The sequence below is a fragment of the Pongo abelii genome, chromosome 20, assembly GCF_028885655.2.
Source record: "Pongo abelii isolate AG06213 chromosome 20, NHGRI_mPonAbe1-v2.0_pri, whole genome shotgun sequence".
NCBI lineage: Eukaryota > Metazoa > Chordata > Mammalia > Primates > Hominidae > Pongo > Pongo abelii.
In genome coordinates, this window is record NC_072005.2 from 58,624,883 (window position 1) to 58,650,168 (window position 25,286).

Genomic DNA, 25,286 nt, shown 5'->3' on the forward strand with positions numbered 1-25,286 from the left:
ATTATTTCCAATTTATTATTTATTTATGATTATGTATTTATTTATTAGGCACAAGGTTTCTCTCTGCCGCCCAGGCGGGAGTGCAGCGACACGACCTCGGCTCACCGCAGCCTCCACCTCATGGGCTCAAGCGATCCTCCCGCCTCAGCATCCGGGTGGCTAGGACGACATACGAGCGCTCCTACGGCCGATTTAAAATTAATTTTAATAGCAGGAATTTTCGTGGATCTAATCATCAACAGACTTTCCCTCTGCCGGGGCACGATGTGTTTCCAGATAGCTGAGTTGCTCCAGTCTCCACGGCACGTCTCGCCTCCAAAACGTGACGAGCTGGGAGCCAGGCAGAGGGAAGCGCAGGCCCCGCCCAATTCCATCCTGGGCTGGCCTCGCCTCGCCTCTCAGCTGCGCGCGCAGTTTCCTGGAGACCCGGAAGCAGATTTCGTGGAGTGACGGTCATGCTGCGGCGTGTGAGTTTCCCTTTGTTTAGATTAAATCTGGGACGCTGAGTCTCCTTGCGCTTCTGTACCCGGCATCTCAGGGGTCACACAGACCTTGAAATCCCCGCACCGCTCCTTCCACCCCGACTAAACTCAGACGTTCTAATGAGAGTCTGGCGGTCGCTTCCCTAAGTGTTAAAATCGCTCAGAGGCTGGTCCTGTCCCCGGTTTTTCACCACAGGGCCATGTAAACAGCTCCTATCCGGAGTTTTCCTGCTTCAGATCCTTCAGTGACCCCCTGGACGCGCCACGCGCCGCTTAAAGTTCTTACCAGCGAGATGGATCCAAGTCTTTCCGGTCCCCCAAGCCTCGCCCTCTTTTCACAGGCGTGCCCCCTTTTCAGTGCCTTAAATGAGAGGAAGTCTATCTGATGTTTACTGCTGATTGTGATGTTTGAGTCTCCATTGGGCTTTTGCTAAAACCTAAATAAATATTTAGTGGACAAAATTAGGTTAGTGCAAAAGTAATGGCAAAACCGCGATCAGTTTTGCACCAACCTAATATTTATGGGCCGGGGCTGGAATTTGTCTTCTCCTGAGGCCCAGGCTGGACAATTCCTTGAGCACAGGAGTTTGAGACCACTCTGGACAACATAGTGGGACCCCCATCTCAATTTTTGAAACATATTTTTCAGTGTGGGTATTTAATAGAGATTGGAATTCAAGTTTCTATGTTTTTACATGGTCTGAGTTTTTGAAATATTTTAATATAAAATAATGTTTATAAACTGAATTGAGCACAGTTTATACATTTTTATTGTTGTAAACATGCTGAAATGCACATTAGCAAAAATAATAATGACAGCCAGGCACAGTGGTGCACACCTATCATTCTAGTTACTCGGAGAGGGTGTGATTTGAGGCCAGGAGTTCAAGGCTGTAGTGTGCAATGAATAAGCCGCTGCACTGCAACCTGGACACATTAAAAAACAAAGACAAATATCTAAAAAAGAGGTCATTGAGAGACAACTCTTTCAGGTGTCATGTATATGTTTACTAGAGTGTATGTGTGTGAGTGTACATATGTATATGAATAAGTGTATATGTGTGTGCGTGAGTGTACATATGTATATGAATAAGTGTATATGTGTGTGCGTGAGTGCACAGATGAGCAGGTCTATTGTTTTTATCAAAGGCACAATATCAGTTTATATACATCTTATATCTTTTAACAGTTGAAATTACATCTTAAATATTTTCATGACCTTAAAATTGTTCTATACTCTTATGATGATGAGTCGATGGCTGTAAGGATAGTAACCTATTATGGGGATACATGTGTGACAGTTTCTTGATTTTAATCCCAGAACTTGTTTTAACTATACTCAATTAGGTCATTGTCTGTCAATTTACTTTTGATGCTGATCTGTTACTTTATTGTTTGATCTTTTTTTTTTTTCTTTTTTTGAGACGGAGTCTCGCTTTGTCACCCAGGCTGGAGTGCAGTGGCACCATCTCAGGTCACTGCAAACTCCACCTCCCGGGTTCATGTGATTCTCCTGCCTCAGCCTCCCGAGTAGCTGGGATTACATGTGCCCACCACCACACCCGGCTAATTTTTGTATTTTTGGTAGAGATGGGGTTTCATCATGTTGGCTAGGCTGGTCTTCAACTCCTGACCTCAAATGATCCACCTGCCTTCTTGACCTCCCAAAGTGCTGGGATTACAGGCATGAGCCACCACGCCTAGCTTAATTCTTAAAGTTTGAGTCTAATGCCCAGAAACCTGGGATCTGGTGCTTACTCTGCCATTTTTAGCCCTCACATCTGGGGCAAATTTCTTAGAATGTCTGAGAAAGAGTTGTCTCTTCAGTAGGATGGGAACAGATTGTTCTTTTATGGGCTTTTGTTGTTATAGCAGTTAGTACATGTAAAACATTTAGAAAGTACCTGTCACATGGGAAATGTTCAAAAGCTTCATCCTGGCTGGGTAAGGTGGCTCATGCCTGTAAACCCAGCACTTTCGGAGGCCGAGGCAGGTGGGTTGCTTGAGGTCAGGAGTTCGAGACCAGCCTCACCAACATAGTGAAACCCCGTCTCTACTAAAAATAGAAAAATTAGCTGGGCATGGTGGTGGGTGCCTGTAGTCCCAGCTACTCTGGAGGCTGAGGCAGGAGAATCACTTGAACCTGGAAGGCGGATGTTGCAGTGAGCCAAGATTGTGCCACTACACTCCAGCCTGGGCACCAAAGTGAGACTCCGTCTAAAAATATATATATAGAGAGAGTATCTGACACTTCTATAGAAATAACCGTGGGTTATTTTTTTGTATTTCTTGTATTGTCCACAAAATTAGAAATCTATACTAATTTAAAGAATATCATAACTTCTAATGGAGAAGTATAATAAAACACAATTTGAAACACATAACTAGCTAAAAAATACCTTAATGTGGATTTGTCAGAGCATTCACTTCAATCAAGTCAGTCCTTACAACTGTCTTCTCATTATGTGTGATACCCTGTTGGTGAAATGCGTTTTTCATTTTAGGGACACTTGACGTTCAGGGATGTGGCCATAGAATTCTCTCAGGAGGAGTGGAAATGCCTGGACCCTGCTCAGAGGACTTTATACAGGGAAGTGATGTTGGAGAACTACAGGAACCTGGTCTTCCTGGGTGAGGATAACTTCCCTCCAGAAGTCAGGATCTGCACTGGTGTATTTTTGCATTTTGTCCTGTGCCGCTTAGCATCTTAGGAGTCAATGTATTGCTTGACTGAGATTGAAACCCTGTTGACTCAGAAATGAAAACCTCCATAATGCTTTATAATGCTGTATTTTTCAGAAATGATAAGCTCCATAATGCTTTCTGGACTTGAAATAATATTCTGCCCGCTTCAAGGTTCATGAAGGGGTGGCCTGCCCCTCCACACCTGTGGGTGTTTCTCATTGGGTGGGACGAGAGAACTGCAGGCAAGCCTGACTGATGTCAGGCCCTCCACAAGAGGTGGAGGAGCAGAGTCTTCTCTAAACTCCCCTGGGGGAAGGGAGACTCCCTTTCCCAGTCTGCTAAGTAGCGGGTGTTTTTCCTTGACGCTAATGCTACCGCTAGACCACGGTCCACTTGGCAAGGGGCGTCTTCCCAGACGTTGGCATCACCGCTAGACCAAGGAGCCCTCTGGTGGCCCTGTCTGGGCATAACAGAAGGCTCACACTCTTGTCTTCTGGTCACTTCTCACTGTGTCTTCTCAGCTCCTATCTCTGTATGGCCTGGTTTTTCCTAGGTTATGATTATAGAGTGAGGATTATTATAGGAATAAAGAGTAATTGCTACCAACGGAGGACCCGCGTTGGCACCGGTCTCTGAGTTCCCTCAGTATTTATTGATCATTATCTCTACCATCTCGGAGAGGGGGATGTAGCATGACAATACGGTAATAGCGGGAGGAGGGTCAGCAGGAAAACGTGAACAAATGTCTCTGTGTCATAAAGTTAGAAAAGGTGCTGTGCTTTGATGTGCACATACATAAACATATCTGGTGCATTAAAGAGCAGTATTGCCGCCAGCATGTCTCACCTCCAGCCTTAAGGCGGATTTCTCCTATCTCAGTAGATGGAACCTACAATCGGGTTTTACACCGAGACATTCCATTGCCCAGGGACGAGCAGGAGACAGATGCCTTCCACTTATCTCAACTGCAAAGAGGCCTTCCTCTTTTACTAATCCTCCTCAGCACAGACCCTTTATGGGTGTCGGGCTGGGGGATGGTCAGGTCTTTCCCTTCCCTCGAGGCCATATCTCAGACTGTCACATGGGGAGAAACCTTGGACAATGCCTGGCTTTCCTAGGCAGAGGTCCCTGTGGCCTTCCACAGTGTATTGTGTCCCTGGGTACTTGAGATTAGAGAGTGGTGATGACTTTTAACAAGCATACTGCCTTCAAGCATTTGTTTAACAAAGCACATCCTGCAAAGCCCTAAATCCATTAAACCTTGAGTCAACACAGCACATGTCTCTGCGAGCACAGGGTTGGGGCTAGGGTTACAGATTAACAGCATCTCAAGGCAGAAGAATTTCTCTTAATAGAGAACAAAATGGAGTCTCTTATGTCTACTTCTTTCTGCATAGACACAGTAACAGTCTGATCTCTCTTTCTTTTCCCCACAATTCATCGTTGAGTGGTACCAGGGCTTAAGTATGCATCAGACCTTATGACAGACTTAAGATATCTAGTTCTGTTATCCACCCCGTGCTTATGATTCATTACTTCTTGCAAGAGAGCTTGATGTCTACATGTTACAATGTTTCCTCAGCATTCAGAAGGAGGCAGTGGATGAATTCATGTGAAATAGTATTCTTTTTTTTTTTTTTTTTTTGAGACAGTCTCGCTCTGTTGCTAGGCTGGAGTGCAGTGGCAGGATCTCGGCTCACTGCAACCTCCGCCTCCCAGGTTCAAGCGATTCTCCTGCCTCAGGGTCCCGAGTAGCTAGGAGTATAGGCGTGTGCCACCACGCCTGGCTATTTTTTGTATTTTTAGTAGAGACGGGGTTTCACCATATTGGTCAGGCTAGTCTTGAACTCCTGACCTCGTTATCCGCCCGCCTGGGCCTCCCAAAGTGCTGGGATTATAGGCATGAGCCACCATGCCTGGCGAAATACTGTTCTTGATTCATTTATAATATCCTCTCTCCTACCTAGACATGGGGCTTGGATTCTGGAGATGCTACAGCACACATTCATTCTTTCTTTTTATTATTATTATTATTATTATTTTTTTTTTTTTTTGAGACAGAGTCTTGCTCTGTTGCCCAGGCTGGAGTGCAGTGGTGCAATCTCGGCTCACTGCAAGCTCCGCCTGCCGGGTTCATGCCATTCTCCTGCCTCAGCCTCCCGAGTAGCTGGGACTACAGGCGCCCGCCACCACACCCGGCTAATTTTTTTTTTTTTTTTTTTGTATGTTTAGTAGAGACGGGGTTTCACCATGTTAGCCAGGATAGTCTCGATATTCTTTCTTTTTTAAAATAGGAATCTGTCTTCCTGACCTGAGTATTATCTCCATGTTGGAGCAAAGGAGAGATCCCCGGAATCTGCAGAGTGAAATGAAAATGGCCAACAATCCAGGTGGCAGGGAATGCATCAACGGTGTGAACACAGGTAAAAGCTTAGATGGCCAGAGTGGAGGCCCCATAATTTTTTTTTTTTTAAACAGGGTCTTGCTCTGTCACTGAGGCTGTCGTAGAGTGGCAATCATCAGTGGCAATCGTGGCTTAACTCATAGCCTCAAACTCCTGGACTCAAGTGATCCTCCTTCCTCTGCTTCCCAAAGTGGTGAGATTACAAGCAGGAGCCACTGTACCCTGCAAAACCACACTTTGAGATTCTGTTTGGGAGCTCTCTGCAAGTGGGAGAATTCTTTGGGAAAATAAAAGTTTAAATCCTGGGAGTTCTGATTGGAGTTTGTTTTGTTTTGTTTTGTTGAGACAAGTTCCTTGCTCTGTTGCCCAGGCTGGAGTGCGGTGGTGGTGTGATCGTGGCCCCTGTACCCTCAGTCTTTAGGCTCATATGATCATCTCATCTCTGCCAGCCAAGTCACTGGGACTGTAGGCACGTGCCATTGCATCTTGCTAATTTTTAAAAAATGTTTTGTGGAGATGAGGTCTCACTAGGTTGCGCAGGCTTGTCTTGAACTCCTGGCCTCAACTATTCTTCCCACCTGGACTGCCTAAGTGAGTTAGTTCACTTAGAATAATGGCCTTCACTTCTATCCAGGTTGCTGCAAATGCCATTATTTCGTTGCATTTTATGGCTGAGTAATATCCCATATTATATGTATACCACATTTTCTTTATCCACTTGTGGATTGATGGGCATTTGAGCTGGTTCTCTATTTTTGCACTTGTGAATTGTGCTGCTATAAACGTGTGTGCAAGTGTCTCTTTTGTATAATGACTTCTTTTCCTCTGGGTAGATACCCAGGAGTGGTTTTGCTGGATCTAATGGTAGATCTACTTTTAGTTTTTTAAGGATTCTCCACATTGTTTTCCGTAGTGGTTGTACCAGTTTACATTCCCACCAGCAGTGTAAAGCGGTCCCTTTTCACCACATTCACGCCAACATGTATTATTTTTTTATTTTTTGATTATGGCCATTCTTGCAGGAGTAAAGGGTATTACATTATAGTTTTAATTTGCATTTCTCTGATAATTAGTGATGTTGAGTCTTTCTTCATATGTTGGCCATTTCTATATCTTCTTTTGACAATTATCTATTCATGTCCTCAGCCCACTTTTTTTTTTTTTTTTTGAGACAGCGTCTTGCTCTGTCGCCCAGGCTGGAGTGCAATGGCACGATCTCAGCTCACTGCAACCTCCACCTCCTGTGTTCAAGCGATTCTCCTGCCTCAGCCTCCTGAGTAGCTGGGATTATAGGCACCCGCCACCACGCCTGGCTAATTTTTGTATTTTTAGTAGAGACAGGGTTTCATTATGTTGGCCAGGCTGGTCTCAAACTACTCACCTCAGGTGATCCACGGGCCTTGGGCTCCCAAAATGCTGGGATTACAAGGGTGAGAGACTGCGCCCAGCCCTTAGCCCACTTTTTGATAGGATTGTTTGTTTTTTTCTTGCTGATTTGTTTGAGTTCCTTGTAGATTCTGGATATTAGTCCTTTGTCAGATACATAGTTTGCAAAGATTTTCTCCCACGCTGTGGGTTGTCTTACTCTGCCGATTATTTCTTTTGCTGTGTCAGAGGCAAAGTCTTTATCATGATGGACAACACCCTGTCATATGGCTTATAAGAATTCTTTGATTCCCTCATTCTGAAGGACATAGGGAGGGCTGTGTCAAAGGGGCCTCTTTTTCCCGTGGTCTCTGTTTCTGTAGTGATTTTATCTGATGCTAAGTTTATATATCAAACCTGGGGTCTGCATAGACCTGCCTCCTTGACCTATGTATGGTCCACACAATTTCCTATACTAGGAAGACCTAATCAGAAGATAGGAAAACATTGGCTGCTCTTTTTTTTTTTTTGCATGCGGGGCTCAAAGATTGCATGAAGGCGTCTCAACCCCTCTTTGCCTCTTCAGGTCTTGTGGAGATAGGGAAAATCCAGTGTTTTTTCTACTCTCAAATGCTACTCAGCAGAGAGCGCTTCACTTCTGGTCAACCGAATGGGTGGGGATTTCTCCGCACCAACAACCAGTTTTTCAGTGGCCATCTAATAGTTTTCTGTGATGCCTTTCTGATATTATCTATCTGGAATTAGAGTCAGATCCCACAGCAAAGGGTTGAGTTCCCAAACATGTCCCCTCAGCAACCAATCACAAGTAGTAGGTTGTCACCTTTCCTTCTTACCAACCAGCTACAGGTTGGGGTTCCCTCAAGCCCCTTCTTGGGGTTGATTACTTTGCTAGGGTGGCCCACAGAACTCAGTAAAACTTTCTTAGGTTCACTGCCTCACACTGAAGGATGTTTTGAAGGATACAGATGAACAGCTGGATGAAATTCACAAGGGGAGGCACGTGGGAAGATTCACTGGGTGTGCCACCCTCCAGGCACCTGTGTGTCTTCAGCATTTGGAAGATCTCATGACCCCATAGTTCAGGGACTTTATTTATTTATTTATTTATTTTTGAGACAGAGTCTTGCTCTGTCACCCAGGCTGGAGTGAAGTGGCACAATTTCAACTCACTGCAATCTCTGCCTCCCGGTTCAAGTGATTCTTCTAGTTCAGGGATTTTTTATGGAGGCTGCATCACATAGGCATGATTGATATTAACTCAGTCTCCAGCCCCTCTTCCCTTCCTGGAAGACAGTGGATGGGGCTGACACTTTCATGCTTGTAATCATGGCCTGGTCTTTCTGATGATCAGCCCAGTCCAGGGAACCTACAGAGGTTGCCTCATTAGCACAAATCACATTCCTATCACCCAGAACATTCCAAGGACTTAGGAGCTCTGTGTCAGGAGCCAACGAAGAGACCAATGTATGTATGTATTCTTATTTTACAAGGTTCCACAGCCATTCTTCAGTTGTGCTTTGTCCATACTTTACTGGTGTGTGTAACGGGAGTAGGTGGCTCTTCTGAGATTTGTACTCAGCAGAATGGGAAAGACAATTGACAGAAAGATCCTTTAGGCCAGGGGTGGTGTCTCATGCCTGTAATCCCAGCACTTTGGGAGGCTGAGGCAGGCAGATCAGGAAGTCATGAGATCGAAACCATCCTGGCCAACATGGTGAAACCCCGTCTCTATTAAAGAATATAAAAAAAAATTAGCTGGGCGTGGTGGTGCATGCCTATAGTCCCAGCTACTCAGGAGGCTGAGGCAGGAGAATCGCTTCAATCCAGGAGGCAGAGGTTGCAGTGAGCCAAGATCGTGCCACTGCACTCCAGCCTGGTGACAGAGCGGGACTCTGTCTCAAAAAAAAAAAAAAGAAAGATCCTTTATTGGATGCCCGAGTCCTCGTGACAGAATAGTTCACTAGAATGATGCATCTGGTTGTAAGACTAAAGCCACTGCTGATTTTATTTTGGGCCTTTCCATGTATTAGAAATGAACTTGGGGCCAGGCACAGTGGCTCATACCTGTAATCCTAGCACTTTGTGAGGCTGAGGTTAGTGGATTGATTGAGCCCAGGAGTTTGAGACCAGCCTGGACAACATGGCAAAAACTTGTCTCTACAAAACATATAAAAATTTGACTGTGGTGGTGTACACCTGTAGTCCCAGCTACTCAGGAGGCTGAGGTGGGAGAATCACCTGAGCCCAGGAGGTCAAGGCAGCAGCCAGCCATGATCGTGTCACTGAACTCCAGCCTTAGTACAGAGTGACACCTTGTCTCAGAAAAAAAAAATAAGAAGAAAATAAAAAATAAATGAACTTGACTTATTTGTATTTAGTCAACAGTTCCATATGGTACTCTTTGTCTTTGTTTTATATGTGTGGGGATGTTGTATCAGGGAATGGCCATTGATTTATATATTTTTGAGGACTTTTTTTTTTTTTTTTTTTTTTTGCCTAGGAGTTTATCTAACACCTATATACACTCCAGGAGTTTTGGAATGGGTAGTATAAATATTTCTTTTCCTTTCCTTTACCTGATTAAGATATTAAATAATATTTTTGTCAGTTACATTTATTAGAATGTATAAATTGGGAATTTATTTTCATTTTTCTTTTTTTTTTTTTTTTGATAGAGTCTTGCTCTGTCACCCAGGCTGGAATGCAATGCCTCAATCTTGGCTCACTGCAACCTCTGCTTCCTGGGTTCAAGCAATTCTTTTGCATTGGCTTCCCAAAGTGCTAGGATTACAAGCGTGAGCCTCTGCACCTGGCCTCATTTTTAATTTTTTTAGAGACAGGGTTTCACTCTGCTGCCCAGGCTAGATGGCAGTGGTGCAATTTTAGGTCACTGCATCCTTGACTTTGGGGGCAAAAGTGCTCTTGCCAGCTCAGGTGATCCACCCGCCTCAGCCTCCCAAAGTGCTGGGATTGCAGGCGTGAGTCACTGTACCCGGCTCTGATATTTTTAATAATGCTGCAATGAACATGGGTTTCTAAATATCTCTTTAAAATGCTATCTTAGTTCTTTTGTATATATACCCAGATGAGGAATTGTTGCCTATACTGGTAATTTGATTTTGGATTATTTGAGAAAATGTCATACTTGTTTATTTATTTTTTATTATTATTTTCGAGACAGGGTCTCACTCTGTCACCCAGGATAGAGTGTGGTATACAATCTCAGTTCACTGCAACCTCCGTCTCCCAGGTTCAAGTGATTCTTGTGCCTCAGCCTCCTGAGTAGCTGGGATTACAGGCGTGTGCCTCCATCCCATCTAATTTTTGTACTTCTTTAATAGAGACAGGGTTTTACCATGTTGGCCAGGCTGGTCTCCAACTCCTGGTCTCAGGTGATCCACCTGCTTCAGCCTCCCAAAGTGCTGGGATTACAGGCGTGAGCTACTGCACCTGGCACATACTTCTTTGCACCATTATACATTTCCAACAACAGGACATAAGTCTCCCATTTCTGCACATTTTTGCCACTTGTGATTTACTGTTTTTTTTTTTGTTTTTTGGGTTTTTTTTTTTTAACAATAAACATTCCATATTGGATGTGAGATTATAGCTCATTGTGTTTTTTATTTGCATTTTTCCAATGATTAGTGATATTTTGCATGTTTAATATGGTTGCCAGTTATTTGTATATCACCTCTGGAGAAATGTGTATTCCATTCTTTTCCTTATTTCTTAATTTTTCATTTACTTTTATTCAATAATAATATTAAATGAAATATCTTTTTTTATTTGTATGAGTTACATATATTTTAGATATTAACGTCTTATCGGAGGTTTGATTTGCAAATATTTTGTTACATTTAGTAAGTTTCCTTTTGACTCTGGCAGTTGTTTTCCTTCATTCACAATCATTGTCTGTCTTGTAGTGCATTTTATGTATTTTTGCCTTCTTTCTTGTTCTGTTGTTTTAGATATATTCTTGCTCTTTTGCCCAGGCTGGAGTGCAGTGGTACAGTCATAGCTCATTGTATCCTGTATCTCCTGGGTTCAAGTGATCCTCCTGCCTCAGCCTCCCAAGTAGCTGGGACTACAGGCATGCACCACCATGCCTGGCTAATTTTTAAAAATTTTTTGTGGAGACAGGGTCTTGCTGTGTTGCCCAGGCTGGACTTGAACCTCTAGGATCAGTGATCTTCCCACTTCAGCCTTGCAAAGTGTTGGAATTACAAGCATGAGCCACTGCTCCCAACCAGAATCCTCTGTTTCTTTATTCTTCTTCTGGTTCTATCCATTTTCAAAACTGGAATATTGAATTCAACTATAATATTGTGGAGCTATTTCTCTTTGGAGTTTTATCAAGTTTTCATTCTATACTTAGTTTTTTAAATTTACTTATTACTTTTAATAGAGATGGGGTGCCAGTGTGTTGCCCAGGCTTATCTCAAACTCTTAGGCTCTAGTAATCCTCCTGCCTCAGCCTCCCAAAGGGCTGGGATTACAGGCATGAGCCACTGCACCCAGCCTCATTCTGTACTTAGGAGCTCTGACACTTGGTGTTTATATATTTATAATTGTTGTATCTTCTTGGTGAATTGAGTCTTTCATCATTCTATAATAATCTTTGTCTCTTATGGTTTTTGAGTAAAAGTCTATTATCTCATATTAACACTGCTACCTGTACTTTCTGCTGGTTACTGTTTGCATGGAGAATATTTTTACATCCTTTCCATTTCAGCCTGTGTGTGTCCTTAGAATTAAAGGGAGTTTCTTGCAGGTAGGATTTAGTAAATCTTGTTTTCTTCTGATTGCAAAGTTAAATCAGGCCAACATTACATGAAAAGAAGGAGAATATCAAACATAGAAACTATTAAAAACAAAAGAATACATATTAGATTATTATTGTAGATTATTTAAATCTTGTAGATTTTTTCCCTACATTTCTTTCTTACTGTCTTCTGTAGTATTTTGCTTGTTTCATTGTAGTGACATACTTGAATCCCATCTGTGTGTGTCCAATAGATTTTCTTTTTGTGGTTAGCATTGCAGCTACTTCAAATACTGAAATTGAAACATTCTATTTTTAAATATTGACAGTGTAACTTTGGTTAGGTACAGAAAGGTCTACTTCACAACTCTGCTCTCACTTTCTGTTATTAATGGCAGAAATTATTTTGATATATGTTATGGTCCCATTAACATACATATATAGTGCTTTTTAAATGATTTTGTCTTTTAATTGCTAGGAAAGAATTATGGGAGGCTGAGGCGGGTGGATCATCTGAGGTCAGGAGTTCGAGACCAGCCTGGCTGACATGGTGAAACCCCGTCTCTACTAAAAATACAAAAATTAGCCAGGTGGGGTAACGCATGCCTATAATCCCAGGTACTACTTGGGAGGCTGAGGTGGGAGAATTGTTTGAACTTGGGAGGTGGAGGTTGCAGTGAGCCAAGATCGCGCCACTGCACTCCAGCCTGGGTGACAGAGCAAGACTCTGTCTCAAAAAACAAACAAACAAAAACCATTAAAAGTCAAGTTACAAAAGAAAAGAGTAATAATAAATATCTTTATATTTGATTATTTACTGACCTTTAATGGTATTGAGGTTAAAGATACTATTTAGAGACCTTTTATTTTATATTGAAGGAATCCCTTTAGCATTTCTTGTTGGGCAAGTCTAGAATACTAATGCACTCCCTCAGCTCTTCATTTTCTAAGAACATCTAAATTTCTTATTTTTGCAGGTGAATGTTACTAAATATAGTATTCTTGGTTGATATTTTTGCTTTGTTTTAAAGTGTTTTCAACATTTCCTCTCACTGCCTTCTACCCTGCAAAGTTTCTGTTGAAAAATACACATAATCTTGTATAGTTTCCCTTTATGTGACAAGTCTTTTTTTGTTGCTGCTATCAAGACCGTTTCTTTGTCTTTGACTTTTGATAATTTCTGTATAGTATGTCTCTGAATGTCCTTGGGTTAGTTTTAGTTAGCATTTTAGTTTAGTTAGTTGACCAAGCTTCTTGAATTTGTATATTCATTTCTTTCCTTAGATTGGGGATGTTTGAGCATTATTTCTACAATGGTGATTTCAAATCCTCGTCTTCCTGTGAATCTCCAATAGTTTGTATATTGTTCCACCTGATAGTGTCTCAAAAATGTACTAGGGTTGGTTTTCTTCATCATTTTTTCTTTTTGCTCTTTGGAGCTGATTCTTTTGAATAACGTATCTTTCAATTTGCTCATTGTTTTCTGTTCCTTTTGCAGTCTGCTGTTGAATCCCTTAGTGAAGTATTACTTCAGTTATCATATTTAAGCTCCAGAATTTCTGTTCTTTTGGTTTTAGTAGTTTCTCCTGTGATTGGTATTCTTTTTCTTTTCATGTAATGTTTGCCTGATTTTATTTAGTTATCTGTCTCTGTTATCTTTTTTAGCTCATTAAGCATCTTAAGGCAGTTGCTTTAAATACCTGTCAAGTAATTCAGAGGGCTGCCTATTTTTAGGCTTGTTTTGTGGAGATTGATTGATTGATCATAATTTTAGCCATATTTCCCTGTCCTTTTGTAGGCCTCGTAATTTTTGGTTTAGGTTTGGTAAAGCAACCACTTCTCCCAGTTATTTTGTGTAAGAGTTGTGCAGGAGGATACCTTTACTAATTAGCCTGCTATAAAGGGTGTAGGAACAGCCACTCCTTTTCTGGGGATGTGTTTTTTTCTGGCTTGTGGAAGTACTATTACTAATGACTATACAGCTGCTCTAAAAGTTCTGATTTTCCTTAAGAGGCTCATCCCTGCTTTTTCTCAGAAGCTTTCAATTTCTGTTGTATTTCTCTGCTCATAGTCTCTCTCAAACTCACCCATAATCCACCTGACTCCTGCAGGTTCCCCACTGCTCCAGTGCATCCCTCCGTCCCTTTTGTTTTCTGCACTGCCAGCATGATACACACAGTATGCTGATATTCCTTCCCATGTCTGAGTCAGGTGAGGCAGAATTTAGTCTGTCAGACACTGAACATGCCATTGTCATGGGTTGAAGTTCCACTGTTTTCTTTCTTTTTTAGAGAGCAGCTCTAAATTGGGAAGCAATGCAGGAAACAAGTCTCTTAAAAATCAACTTGGATTAACCTTTCAGTTACATCTGAGTGAATTGCAGCTATTTCAAGCTGAAAGGAATATTTCTGGATGTAAACATGTTGAAAAACCTATCAACAACAATTCCTTAGTTTCACCACTTCAAAAAATTTATTCTAGTGTCAAATCCCACATTTTAAATAAATATAGAAATGATTTTGATGATTCTCCATTTCTCCCACAAGAACAAAAAGCACAAATTAGGGAAAAACCTTGTGAATGTAATGAGCATGGCAAAGTCTTTAGAGTGTCTTCAAGCCTTGCTAACCATCAAGTAATCCACACTGCAGATAACCCTTACAAATGTAATGAATGTGACAAGGTCTTCAGTAACAGTTCAAACCTTGTACAACATCAAAGAATTCATACTGGAGAGAAGCCTTACAAGTGTCATGAATGTGGCAAACTCTTCAATCGAATTTCACTCCTTGCACGACATCAGAGAATCCATACTGGAGAGAAACCTTACAAATGTAATGAGTGTGGCAAAGTCTTCACTCAAAATTCTCACCTTGCAAATCATCACAGAATCCACACTGGAGAGAAACCTTACAAATGTAATGAGTGTGGTAAGGTCTTCAATAGAAATGCGCACCTTGCACGACATCAGAAAATTCATAGTGGAGAGAAACCTTACAAATGTAAGGAATGTGGCAAAGCATTTTCAGGGGGTTCAGGCCTTACTGCTCATCTTGTAATTCACACTGGAGAGAAACTTTACAAATGTATTAAATGTGGCAAGGTCTTCAATCGAAATGCACACCTTACCAGACATCAAAGAATCCATACTGGAGAGAAACCTTATGAATGTAAAGAATGTGGCAAGGTCTTCAGGCACAAGTTTTGTCTAACCAATCATCATAGAATGCACACGGGAGAGCAACCTTACAAATGTAATGAATGTGGCAAAGTCTTCAGTTACAATTCACACCTTGCACAACATCAGAGAATACATACTGGAGAGAAACCTTACAAATGCAGTGACTGTGGCAAGGTATTTAGTCGACTTTCATGCCTTACACGACATCAAAGAGTTCATACTGGAGAGAAGCCTTACAAATGTAATGAATGTGGCAAAGCATTTAGAGACAGTTCAGGCCTTACTGCCCATCTACTAATTCATACTGGAGAGAAACCTTACAAATGTAAAGAATGTGCCAAGGTCTTCAGGCATAGATTATCCCTAAGCAATCATCAGAGATTTCATACTGGAGAGAAACCTTACAGATGTAATGAATGTGGCAAGGACTTCACTCGAAATTCAAACCTTGCAAATCATCACAGAATCCATACTGGAGAGAAACCTTACAAATGCGGTGAATGTGACAAAGTCTTTAGTCACAATTCACACCTTGCACGACATAGGCAGATTCATACTGGAGAGAAGCCTTACAAATGCAATGAATGTGGCAAGGTCTTCAGCCACAAGTTATACCTAAAAAAACATGAGGGAATTCATACTGGGGAGAAACCCTACAGATGTCATGAATGTGGTAAGGACTTCACTCGAAATTCAAACCTGGCAAATCATCACAGAATCCATACTGGAGAGAAGCCGTACAGATGAAATGTGTGTGGTAAGATCTTTAGTAATAATTCACACCTTGCACAGCATGAGAGAATTCATTCATGAGAGAGTTCGTACAAACTGAGTATGGCAAACTCTTCATGCTAAGTTCTAGCATTAATCAACATCAGAGATTCCATACTAAAGAGAAATCATAGCAGTGTATGTGAAACAGGTCTCTTGAGGCCTGCCAAATGACTAGATATGAAAACATACATCTTGGATGAAACCACACAGATGGATTGTGTATGCTGAGGCTATTATTCAAGGACCATTACTATGGAACATGATAAGATTTACACAAGCGATAATTCAGTCTCCAGTTCTCCAATATTTATGATATTGCATGCTGCAGAAAAGTCACAGCTCCAAATACGTTGAATCTCATGACGTGATGCATGTCAAAGGTCCAAGGCCATGTGGAAATGGTCAGTTATATTCAGGCAATTAAAAAACCTAATTATATAGGGTTTTTTGAAAAGGCTACTTTACATTTTATGACTTTCATCCTCAACTCTAAAATCACTTCATGTGACTTCCTTACAGACCTTTCACTGTGGTCTCTTGAAAAGAATCAGGATGCCGGGCGTGATGGCTCCCACCTGTAATCCCAATACTTTTGGGAGGCCGAGGCGGGCAGATCACGAGGTTAAGAGATGAAGACCATTCTGGCTAACACGGTGAAACCCTGTCTCTACTAAAAATACAAAAAATTAGCCGGGTGTGGTGGCAGACGCCCGTAGTCCCAGCACTTTAGGAGGCAAGGTGGGTGGATCACTTGAGGTCAGGAGTTTGAGACCAGCCTGGTCAATATCTCCAAACCCCATCTCTACTAAAAATACAAAAATTAGCTGAGCTTGGTGGTAGATGCTTGTAATCCCAGCTACCCGGGAGGCTGAGGCAGGAGAATCGCTTGAACCCAGGAGGCAGAGGTTGCAGTGAGCCAAGATCGCACCATTGCACTCCAGCCTGGGTGACAAGAGCAAAACTCTGTCTCAAAAAAAAAAAAAAAAAAAAAAAAGTGGTCACTTTTGAAATGGAAGAGAGAACAGTTAGGTTGGAGAATTTAAACTACCAGTATGCCATGTTCTTGAGTAGTATTTACATTTAACTGTTGGCATAATTTCCAACTGTTTGATTTAGAATGTACATAGTTCTCATGTTTTAATTAATAAAATTAAAATTTTCCTAAGTATGAATGAATCACATCATTTCTACCAATTGTTTTATTCCCCCCTTAGGAGAATATGCTGCACAGTAATGCAACATTAATAGTAAATACTCTGCCGTTTGGTTTTGTTTGTCTTCACACTGAGTTATGTAGCAGTGATATGTGTCTAACCACTAACTTTAGTGTAAAATAGGCATTTAAAAAAATGCACCATTAAGGTTGACGCATCCAGAACAATTTTGTGTGTGTGTGTGAAACCAACATATGCACACACTTGTGAGTGCATATCCTTGGGTAAGTATAATTTACACTAATCAATACTTGAGTTATTCTCTCTGTGCCACTTCAGCCTCATACACCCTCAAAAGTCCATCAAACATTCACTATTCATTATATTTCTACGTGCCTATTGTGTGCCAAAGAAGACTCATTGCATGCACCTTAATTTTTATGAAGCAAAAATACAAATGTATGACAAATACTATTTTTTTTTTTTTTTTTTGAGACAGTGTCTCGCTCTGTCACCCATGCTGGAGTGCAGTGGCACGATCTCGGCTCACTGCAACCTCTGCCTCCCGGGTTCAAGCAATTCTCCTGCTTCAGCCTCCCGAGTAGCTGGGACTACAGGCGCACGCCGCCACGGCCAGCTAATTTTTTGTATTTTATTAGAGACGGGGTTTCACCATGTTGCCCAGGCTGTTCTCAAACTTCTGAACTCAGGCAATCCGCCCACCTCCGCCTCCCAAAGTGCTAGGATTACAGGTGTGAGCCACTGCGCCTGGCGACAGATAATACTAAATGAAAGAAAATATGTTAATAAGAGTGAAAATACTGTACCACAATGTCTTTTTTTTTCCTAGTAGTGCATGTCTTTATTTTTTTTTCCTAGTAGTGCTCAGTGACGTAAGTGGAAAATATTAATGTTCATAAATTTTCTCTTTTTTTTTTTTTTTTTTTTTTAGACAGAGTCTCACTCTGTCGCCCAGGCTGGAGTGCAGTGGCACGATCTCGGCTCACTGCAACCTCCACCTCCCAGGTTGAAGCGATTCTTCTGCTTCAGCCTCCCAAGTAACTGTGATTACAGGCACGCACCACAAAGCCCAGCTAATTTGTGTATTTTTAGTAGATACAGGGGTTCACCATATTGGCCAGGCTGGTCTCAAACTCCTGACCTCATGATCCACCCGCCTCGGACTCCCAAAGTGCTGGGATTACAGGTGTGAGCCACTGCACCTGGCCCATAAATTTTCTCTTAAGAATGGTCACACAGAATGGGCATTTTTTTTGCTTTTGTAGATTAACTGGAAACTTCATATACTCCCCCTTTTAACATTTTTGGCAATTTGAACTTTTTTTTTTTTTTTGAGACAGAGTCTCACTCTGTCACCAGGCTGGAGTGCAGTGGCGCGATCTCGGCTCATGGCAACCTCCGCCTCCTGGGTTCAAATGGCTGCCTCAGCCTCATGAGTACCTGGGACTACAAGTGTGTACCACCACGCCCAGCTAATTTTTGTATTCTTAATAGAGACGGGGTTTCACCATGTTGGCCAGGATGGTCTTGATCTCTTGACCTCATGATCCACCCGCCTCAGACTCCCAAAGTACTGAGATTACAGGCGTGAGCTACCACACTTGGCCGATAATTTGAACTTTTGACTGCTGTACTGGAATTTGTTTGAAGTCCACCTAAAGTTTGTGTTAGATATTGAGAATGATGATGCCATACACTGATATGGTCTGCAAATGTTTACTGCATAAACATTTACATGAGGCTTTCTGGGGAAAGAAGGATGATGGACTTCCCCAGCTGGTCCAAATTGGAGAACAGGGATAGGTGAGCAGCCTGGGATGTTGTATTAGTCTGTTCTCATGCTGCTAATACAGACATACCCAAGACTGGGTAATTTATAAAGAAAAAGAAGTTTAATGGACTCACAGTTCACAGGGCTACAGAGACCTCACAATCATGGCAGAAGTTGAAGGAGGAGCAAATGCATGTCTTACATGGTGGCAGGCAAGAGAGAGCCTATGCAGGGAAACTGACCTTTATAAAACCATAAGATCTCATGAGATTTATTCACTATCATGAGAACAGCACGGGAAAATCCCACCCCCATGATTCAGTTACCTCCCACCGGGTCCCTCCCACAACATGTGGGGATCATGGAAGCTACAATTCAAGATGAGATTTGGTGGGGACACAGCCAAACCATATCATTTTGCCCCTAGTCCTTCCCAAATCTCACATCCTCACATTTCAAAACCAATCATGCCTTCCCAACAGTCCCCCAAAGTCTTAACTTATTTCAGCATGAACTCAAAAGTCCACAGTCCAAAGTTTCATCTGAGACAAACAAGTCTCTTCTGTTTATGAGCCTGTAAAATAAAAAGCAAGTTAGTTATTTCCTAGGTACAGTGGAGGCACAGGCATTGGGTAAATAACACCCATTCCAAATGGGAGAAATTGGCCAAAACAGGTCACAGGCCCCATGCAAATCTGAAATCCAGCAGGGCAGTCAAATCTTAAAGCTCCAAAATGATCTCTTGACTCCGTGTCTCACATCCAGGTCACACTGATGCAAGAGTTGGGTTCCCATGGTCTTGCAGGGAACCCATCTCTACCCCTGTGACTTTGCAGGGTATAGCTCCTCTCCTGGCTGCTTTCACAGGCTGGTGTTGAGTGTCTGCTACTTTTCCAGGCACATGGTGCAAGCTGTCAGTGAATCTACCATTCTGGGGTCTGGAGGAGGGTGGCCCTTTTCTCACAGCTTTACTAGGCAGTGTCCCAGTGAGTAGTCTGTGTAGGGGCTCCAACCCAACATTTTACTTCTGTACTGCTCTAGCAGAGGTTCTCCATGAGGGCTCCGCCCCTGCAGCTCACCTCTGCTCCAGTTCCAATAAAGTTCCTAATCTCCATCTGAGACCACCTTCAGCCTGGACTTTTTGGTCAGAACCATTCAACAACCATTTTCTAGGAAGCTTCAAACTTTCCCACATCTTCCTGTCTTCTTTTGAGCCCTCCAAACTGTTCCAGCCTTTGCCTGTTACCCAGTTCCAAATTTGCTTCCACATTTTGAGGTATCCTTATAGCAGCACCCCACTCTACTGTTACCAATTTACTCTATTAGTTTGTTCTCATGCTGCTAATAAAGAAATACCCAAGACTGGGTAATTTATGAAGACAAAGAGGTTTAATGGACTCAGTTCCACGGGGTTGTGTCCTCCGTGCTTCTGCCACAGGGCCATATAGACAGCTCTTATCGTGGAGATTTCCTGCCTCCAATCCTTCAGTGTCCCCTACACTGGCCCGCACCTTTTTTAAGGTCCTCACCGCAAGGTTGATTCCTGCCCTGGGCGCTTCCCATCCGCTCCCTCACCAGCTCTGGAGTGCAGCGATGCAGCCCCAGTCCGAGGGAGGCCGTGTACTCTTCCTGGTCCTGGGATCCTGCAGACCCTGCCCCTCTCCTGATTTTCTCCTGCCTTTTTCCTCCTTGATCGGGAGCCCTTCTGCTCCCCAGGCCTCCCCTTCTCCTGATATCGATTGTGGGGACGTGACTTCTATCTCAGGACATTAAGGTTTCCCTTGTCCCAAATTCCATCCCACAGAAAATGTGCTCTTGAGGTGGGGATCTGACTCCAATCCCCTCCCTGTGAATGTGTGGAGGAGAGGAAATAGAAAAATGGTGAAATGGGAAAGAAGAATGAAGGAGACCCATAAACAGATGGCAGCTGGGTGCGATGGCTCACACCTGTAATCCCAGCACTTTGGGAGGCTGAGGCGGGCAGATCACGTGAGGTCGGGGAGTTCAAGACCAGCCTGACCAACATGGAGAAACCCTGTCTCTAAAAAATACAAAATTAGCCAGGCGTGGTGGCAAATGCCTGTAATCCCAGCTACTCTGGAGGCTGAGGCAGGAGAATCGCTTTTACCTGGGAGGCAGAGGTTGCGGTGAGCCAAGATCGCACCATTGCACTCCAGCCTGGGCGACAAGAGCGAAACTCCATCTCAAAAAACAAAAACAAAACAAAACAAAAAAACAGATGGGAAAGTAGATGGTGGATGAGGGATTTGCAGAGACAGTGCATGAAGATGCCTAGAAAGGAGCAGGGGGAGAAAAGCAACTAGAGAAATTTAGAGAAAAACTGGGTTTCTAGAGAGATAAAGCTCAGCAAGATAGGGAGAGGGGCAGAAAGGGGGAGGCTCCTCAGATGGAGAGTTGGGGAGAGAAGGAGGGATTTGGAGCCAGGGCAGACAGAGCAGCATGGTGCTGGGAGAGCAAGAGGGGGCAGCTGGTGACAAGGAGAGCAGAGGGAGAACCACAGCCTGGGGAGACCTGGGATCTGGGGATGCCAGAGAGGGGACAGGTGGGTATAGCAGGGAAGAGGGGATTTAACAGGGGAAGCTGGGGGCAGCAGAGACGGGGGAAGAAAGAGGCAGAACTGTATGAAGATTGGAGACAAATATTGTGCAGAAAGAAGAATAAGAGGTGAAAGAAGTGAGAAAGGAGCAGAACATTTGGAAGAGAAGGAATAGAGGGAAGAGCGGGAGAAGGAAGAAGGGCTTGAAATGAGAACCCTAAGGGAAAAATAAAGAGAAAAAAAAGCTAGGAAAAGAAGGTGAGAATGACAGGTAGGTAGAGAAACACACAGTAATGAGGAAAGGGGGGGACACTCAGTCCAGATGAATGATGAATTGATGGGATATTATGATTAATTTCTGTATAATAAACAAAATTTGTTTAAAATATACAGATGAAGATGAGAATTGGAAAACTGTCTATAAGGCATGTGCATTTCATAATTCTTGGTATCAGAGGTTAGCTTCCATTTGCTGTCCTTATTCTGCCAGATGGCAGTGACTTGACTCATTCAGGTGTGGGTCACTATCTTCACTTCTGGGATGGGGCAGGGTGTGGGCGAGTGTATAAGATAGGAGGAAAAACCAAAGTGTTTTTTCTACTCTCACAATCAACACAATAGTGAATGCTCAACACAGAATGCCTCATCTCCGGTCATCAAAATGTGAGGGGATTACTTCCCACCAACAAGCAATTTTTCATCAGATAAAAACTGGGTGTTCTCTAATTGAGCTCAATTTGATACCATTTATAGGGAGTTAGCATTAGATCTCACAGGAGGCTGAGGGCTCAGTTGCACAAAACTGCCCCCAGAATTTGCTATTGCCAGAGAGATTTACACAACTTGGAGAAACAATTTACTTAGGTGTACCATTTGTTATAAAGGATGTTACACAGGACACAGATCAACAGCCAGATGGAAGAGCATTCCTAATAAATTAATGGAAACAGAAGTATGTTTTGGAAACCATGGACTGACTTTCTTTCTCTTTCTCTCCTCCCTTCCTCCCTTTCTCTCTCTCTTTCTTTCTTTCTCTTTCTTTCTTTTCTTTCTTTCTTTCCTTTCTCTCTCTCTTTCTTTTCTTTTCTTTCTTTCACTTTGATGGAGCCTTGCTCTGTCACCCAGGCTAGAGTGCAGTGGTGCTATCTCAGCTCACTGCAACCTCCACCTCCCAGGTTCAAGTGATTCTCCTGCCTCAGACTCCCAGGTAGCTGGGATTACAGGCATCTGCCACCACACCTGGCTAATTTTTATATTTTTAGTAGAGACAGTGTATTGCCACGTTGGCCAGGCTGGTCTCGAACTCCAACCTCAAGTGATCTACCTGCCTCGGCATCCCAAAGTACTGGGATTACAGGTGTGGGCCACTGCACCCAGCCCAGGGCTTGAGTTTTAAAGTTGCCACAGTACACCTTGGTTCTCTTTTTTTATAAACAGGAATCTGCCTTCCTGACCTGAGTATTATCTCTATGCAGGAGTGTAGGGACCAGCCCCACAGGGTCGGTGGGTCTCTCCCTGTGTGCGGTGATGAGAGAGTGTAGAAATAAAGACACAAGACAAAGAGATAAGAGAAAAGGCAGCTGGGCGTGGGGGACCACTACCACCAATGCGCAGAGACCGGTAGTGGCCCCGAATGTCTGGCTGTGCTGTTAGTTATTGGATACAAGGCAGAAGGGGCAGGGTAAAGAATGTGAGTCACCTCCAATGATAGGTAAGGTCATGTGGGTCACGTGTCCACTGGACAGGGGGCCCTTCCCTGCCTGGGAGCCGAGGTAGAGAGGGAGAGGAGACAGACAGAAAGACAGCTGACGCCATTATTTCTGCATATCAGGGACTATTAGTACTTTCACTAATTTACTACTGCTATCTAGAAGGCAGAGCCAGGCGTACAGGATGGAACATGAAGGCGGACTAGGAGTGTGACCACTGAAGCACAGCATCACAGGGAGACTGTTAGGCCTCCAGATAACTGCGGGTGAGCCTGACTGAAGTCAGGCCCTCCACAAGAGGTGGAGGAGCAGAGTCTTCTCTAAACTCCCCCGGGGAAAGGAAGACTCCCTCCCACCTTTCCCAGTCTGCTAAGTAGCGGGTGTTTTCCCTTGACACTTATGCTACCGCTGGACCACAGTCTGCCTGGCAACAGGCGTCTTCCCAGATGCTGGCATTACCACTAGAACAAGGAGCCCTCTGGTGGCCCTGTCTGGGCATAACAGAAGGCTCACACTCGTCTTCTGGTCACACCTCACTATGTCCCCTCAGCTCCTATCTCTGTATGGCCTGGTTTTTCCTAGGCTATGATTATAGAGCGAGGATTATTATAATATTGGAATAAGAAGTAATTGCTACAAACTAATGATTAATGATATTCATATATAATCATATCTAAGATCTATATCTGGTGTAACTATTCTTGTTTTATATTTTATTATACTGGAACAGCTCGTGTCATCTGTCTCTTGCCTCGGCGCCTGGGTGGCTTGCCGCCCACATGGGAGCAAAGGAGAGAGCCCTGAACTCTGCAGAGTGAAAGGAAAATAGCAAAAAATCCAGATGGGAGGGAATGGATCAAAGGTGTGAACACAGGTAAGAGCTCAGATGGGCAGAGTGGAAGCTGAAGCTGTATAATTTTTTTTTTTTTTTCTTTGAGAGACAGGGTCTTGCTCTGTTAGCCAGGTTGGAGTGCAGTGGCAATCATAGCTCACTGCAGCCTGGAACTCCTGGACTCAAGTCATCCTCCTTCCTCTGCCTCCCAAACTGGTGGGATTACAGGTGTGAGCCAATGCACCCTGCAAAGCCACACTAATAAATAGTGTTTGGGAAACTCTGCAACTGGGATAATTCTGTGGAAAACCAATAGTATAAATCCTGTTAGTTTTTTTTTTTTTTTTCTTTTCTTTTCTGAGACAGAGTCTCACTCTGTTGCCCAGGCTGGAGTGCAGTGGCGCAATCTCGGCTCACTGCAACCTCTGCCTCCCAAGTTTAAGCTAGTCTCCTGCCTCAGCCTCCTGAGTAGCTGGGATTACTGGTGCCTGCCACCATCCTTGGCTAATTTTTGTATTTTTAGTAGAGATGGGGTTTCACCAAGTTGGCCAGGCTGGTCTCGAACTCCTGTCCTCAGTTGATCTACCCGCCTCAGCCTCCCAAAGTGCTGGCATTACAGGTGTGAGCCACCACGCCTGGCCTAAATCCTGTTAGTTTTGAATGGAAATTTTCCCTTTTTTTTTCTTTTCTGGGACAGGTTCTTGCTCTGAGACAATGACAAGTACAAACTAGGTTTACTGTAAATATGAGAAAGGGAAAAAATATTTTTACTGTATTAGAAGACTTGAAATCACATGAAGTGATACCAATCTTTTGTTGTTGGTGGTCAGATGTTTTAGCTATTTTAGGTGTTTGGGTTTTTTGTCTTTCTACATAACTGCTAACCTTGTTAGTATCTGCAGAATGCCTTAATTAGGAAAGGTATTAACCCTATGTGTCAGATTTGTGTAATTCATATTGTTTTATATGGAGTCTTCCAATAAATGTATATGGTATATGTCTCTATTTGCTGTCTTTGATTTCTTTTATCAGCATTTGGTAGTTGTAACATAACAGTTCTATGAATGTTTTGTTTCACATGTATTTCTTTGACCCTTTTTTTTTGAGACAGAGTCTCGCTCTGTTGCCCAGGCTGGAGTGCAGTGGTGCCATCTCGGCTCACTGCAAGCTCCGCCTCCTGAGTTCATGCCATTCTCCTGCCTCGGCCTCCCCAGTAGCTGGGACTACAGGCACCTGCCACCACGCTTGGCTAATTTTTTTTGTATTTTCTTAGTAGAGATGGGGTTTTGCCGTGTTAGCCAGGATAGTCTCGATCTCCTGACCTCGTAGTCCACCTGCCTTGGCCTCCCAAATTGCTGGGATTACAGGTGTAAGCCACTGCACCCGGCCTCTTTGACCTTTTTCTTAATGGAACAATCATACATAGTATTTTATTTTTAATATCAGGTGTTTCATGTGTAAATTGTATAGAAATATACAAGATTATTATTATTTTGAGACAGGGCCTTACTCTGTCATCCAGGCTGGAGTGCAGTGGAGCAATCTCAGCTACTGCAACCTCTGTC

General features: G+C 43.1%; 2 protein-coding genes across 6 annotated transcripts in view; both read left to right on the forward strand.

Annotated features, from left to right (window-relative positions):
* ZNF880 (zinc finger protein 880) lies at positions 1–24,726 on the forward strand. 5 transcript variants are annotated; one of them, XM_054541154.2, is made up of 5 exons: positions 14–467; positions 2,987–3,113; positions 5,462–5,590; positions 14,014–15,660; positions 23,620–23,708. In XM_054541154.2, the coding sequence occupies exons 1-4, from the start codon at positions 456–458 to the stop codon at positions 15,648–15,650; spliced, it is 1,905 nt and encodes a 634-aa protein (XP_054397129.2). In that variant the 5' UTR covers positions 14–455; the 3' UTR covers positions 15,651–15,660; positions 23,620–23,708. The 5 variants fall into 5 exon arrangements, with proteins under 5 accessions (XP_063576350.1, XP_054397130.2, XP_054397129.2 ...); XM_063720280.1 differs by lacking the exon at positions 5,462–5,590 and having other exon boundaries at positions 1–467; positions 23,620–24,726; XM_002834460.6 differs by lacking the exon at positions 23,620–23,708 and having other exon boundaries at positions 15–467; positions 14,014–16,843.
* The window catches only part of ZNF528 (zinc finger protein 528), a 25,883-nt gene continuing 24,243 nt past the window's right edge, over positions 23,647–25,286 (forward strand). Inside the window, exon 1 of the mRNA XM_054541147.2 lies at positions 23,647–23,763. The gene's annotated coding sequence lies outside the window, so the exon portion shown is untranslated. The remainder of the gene's footprint in view (positions 23,764–25,286) is intronic.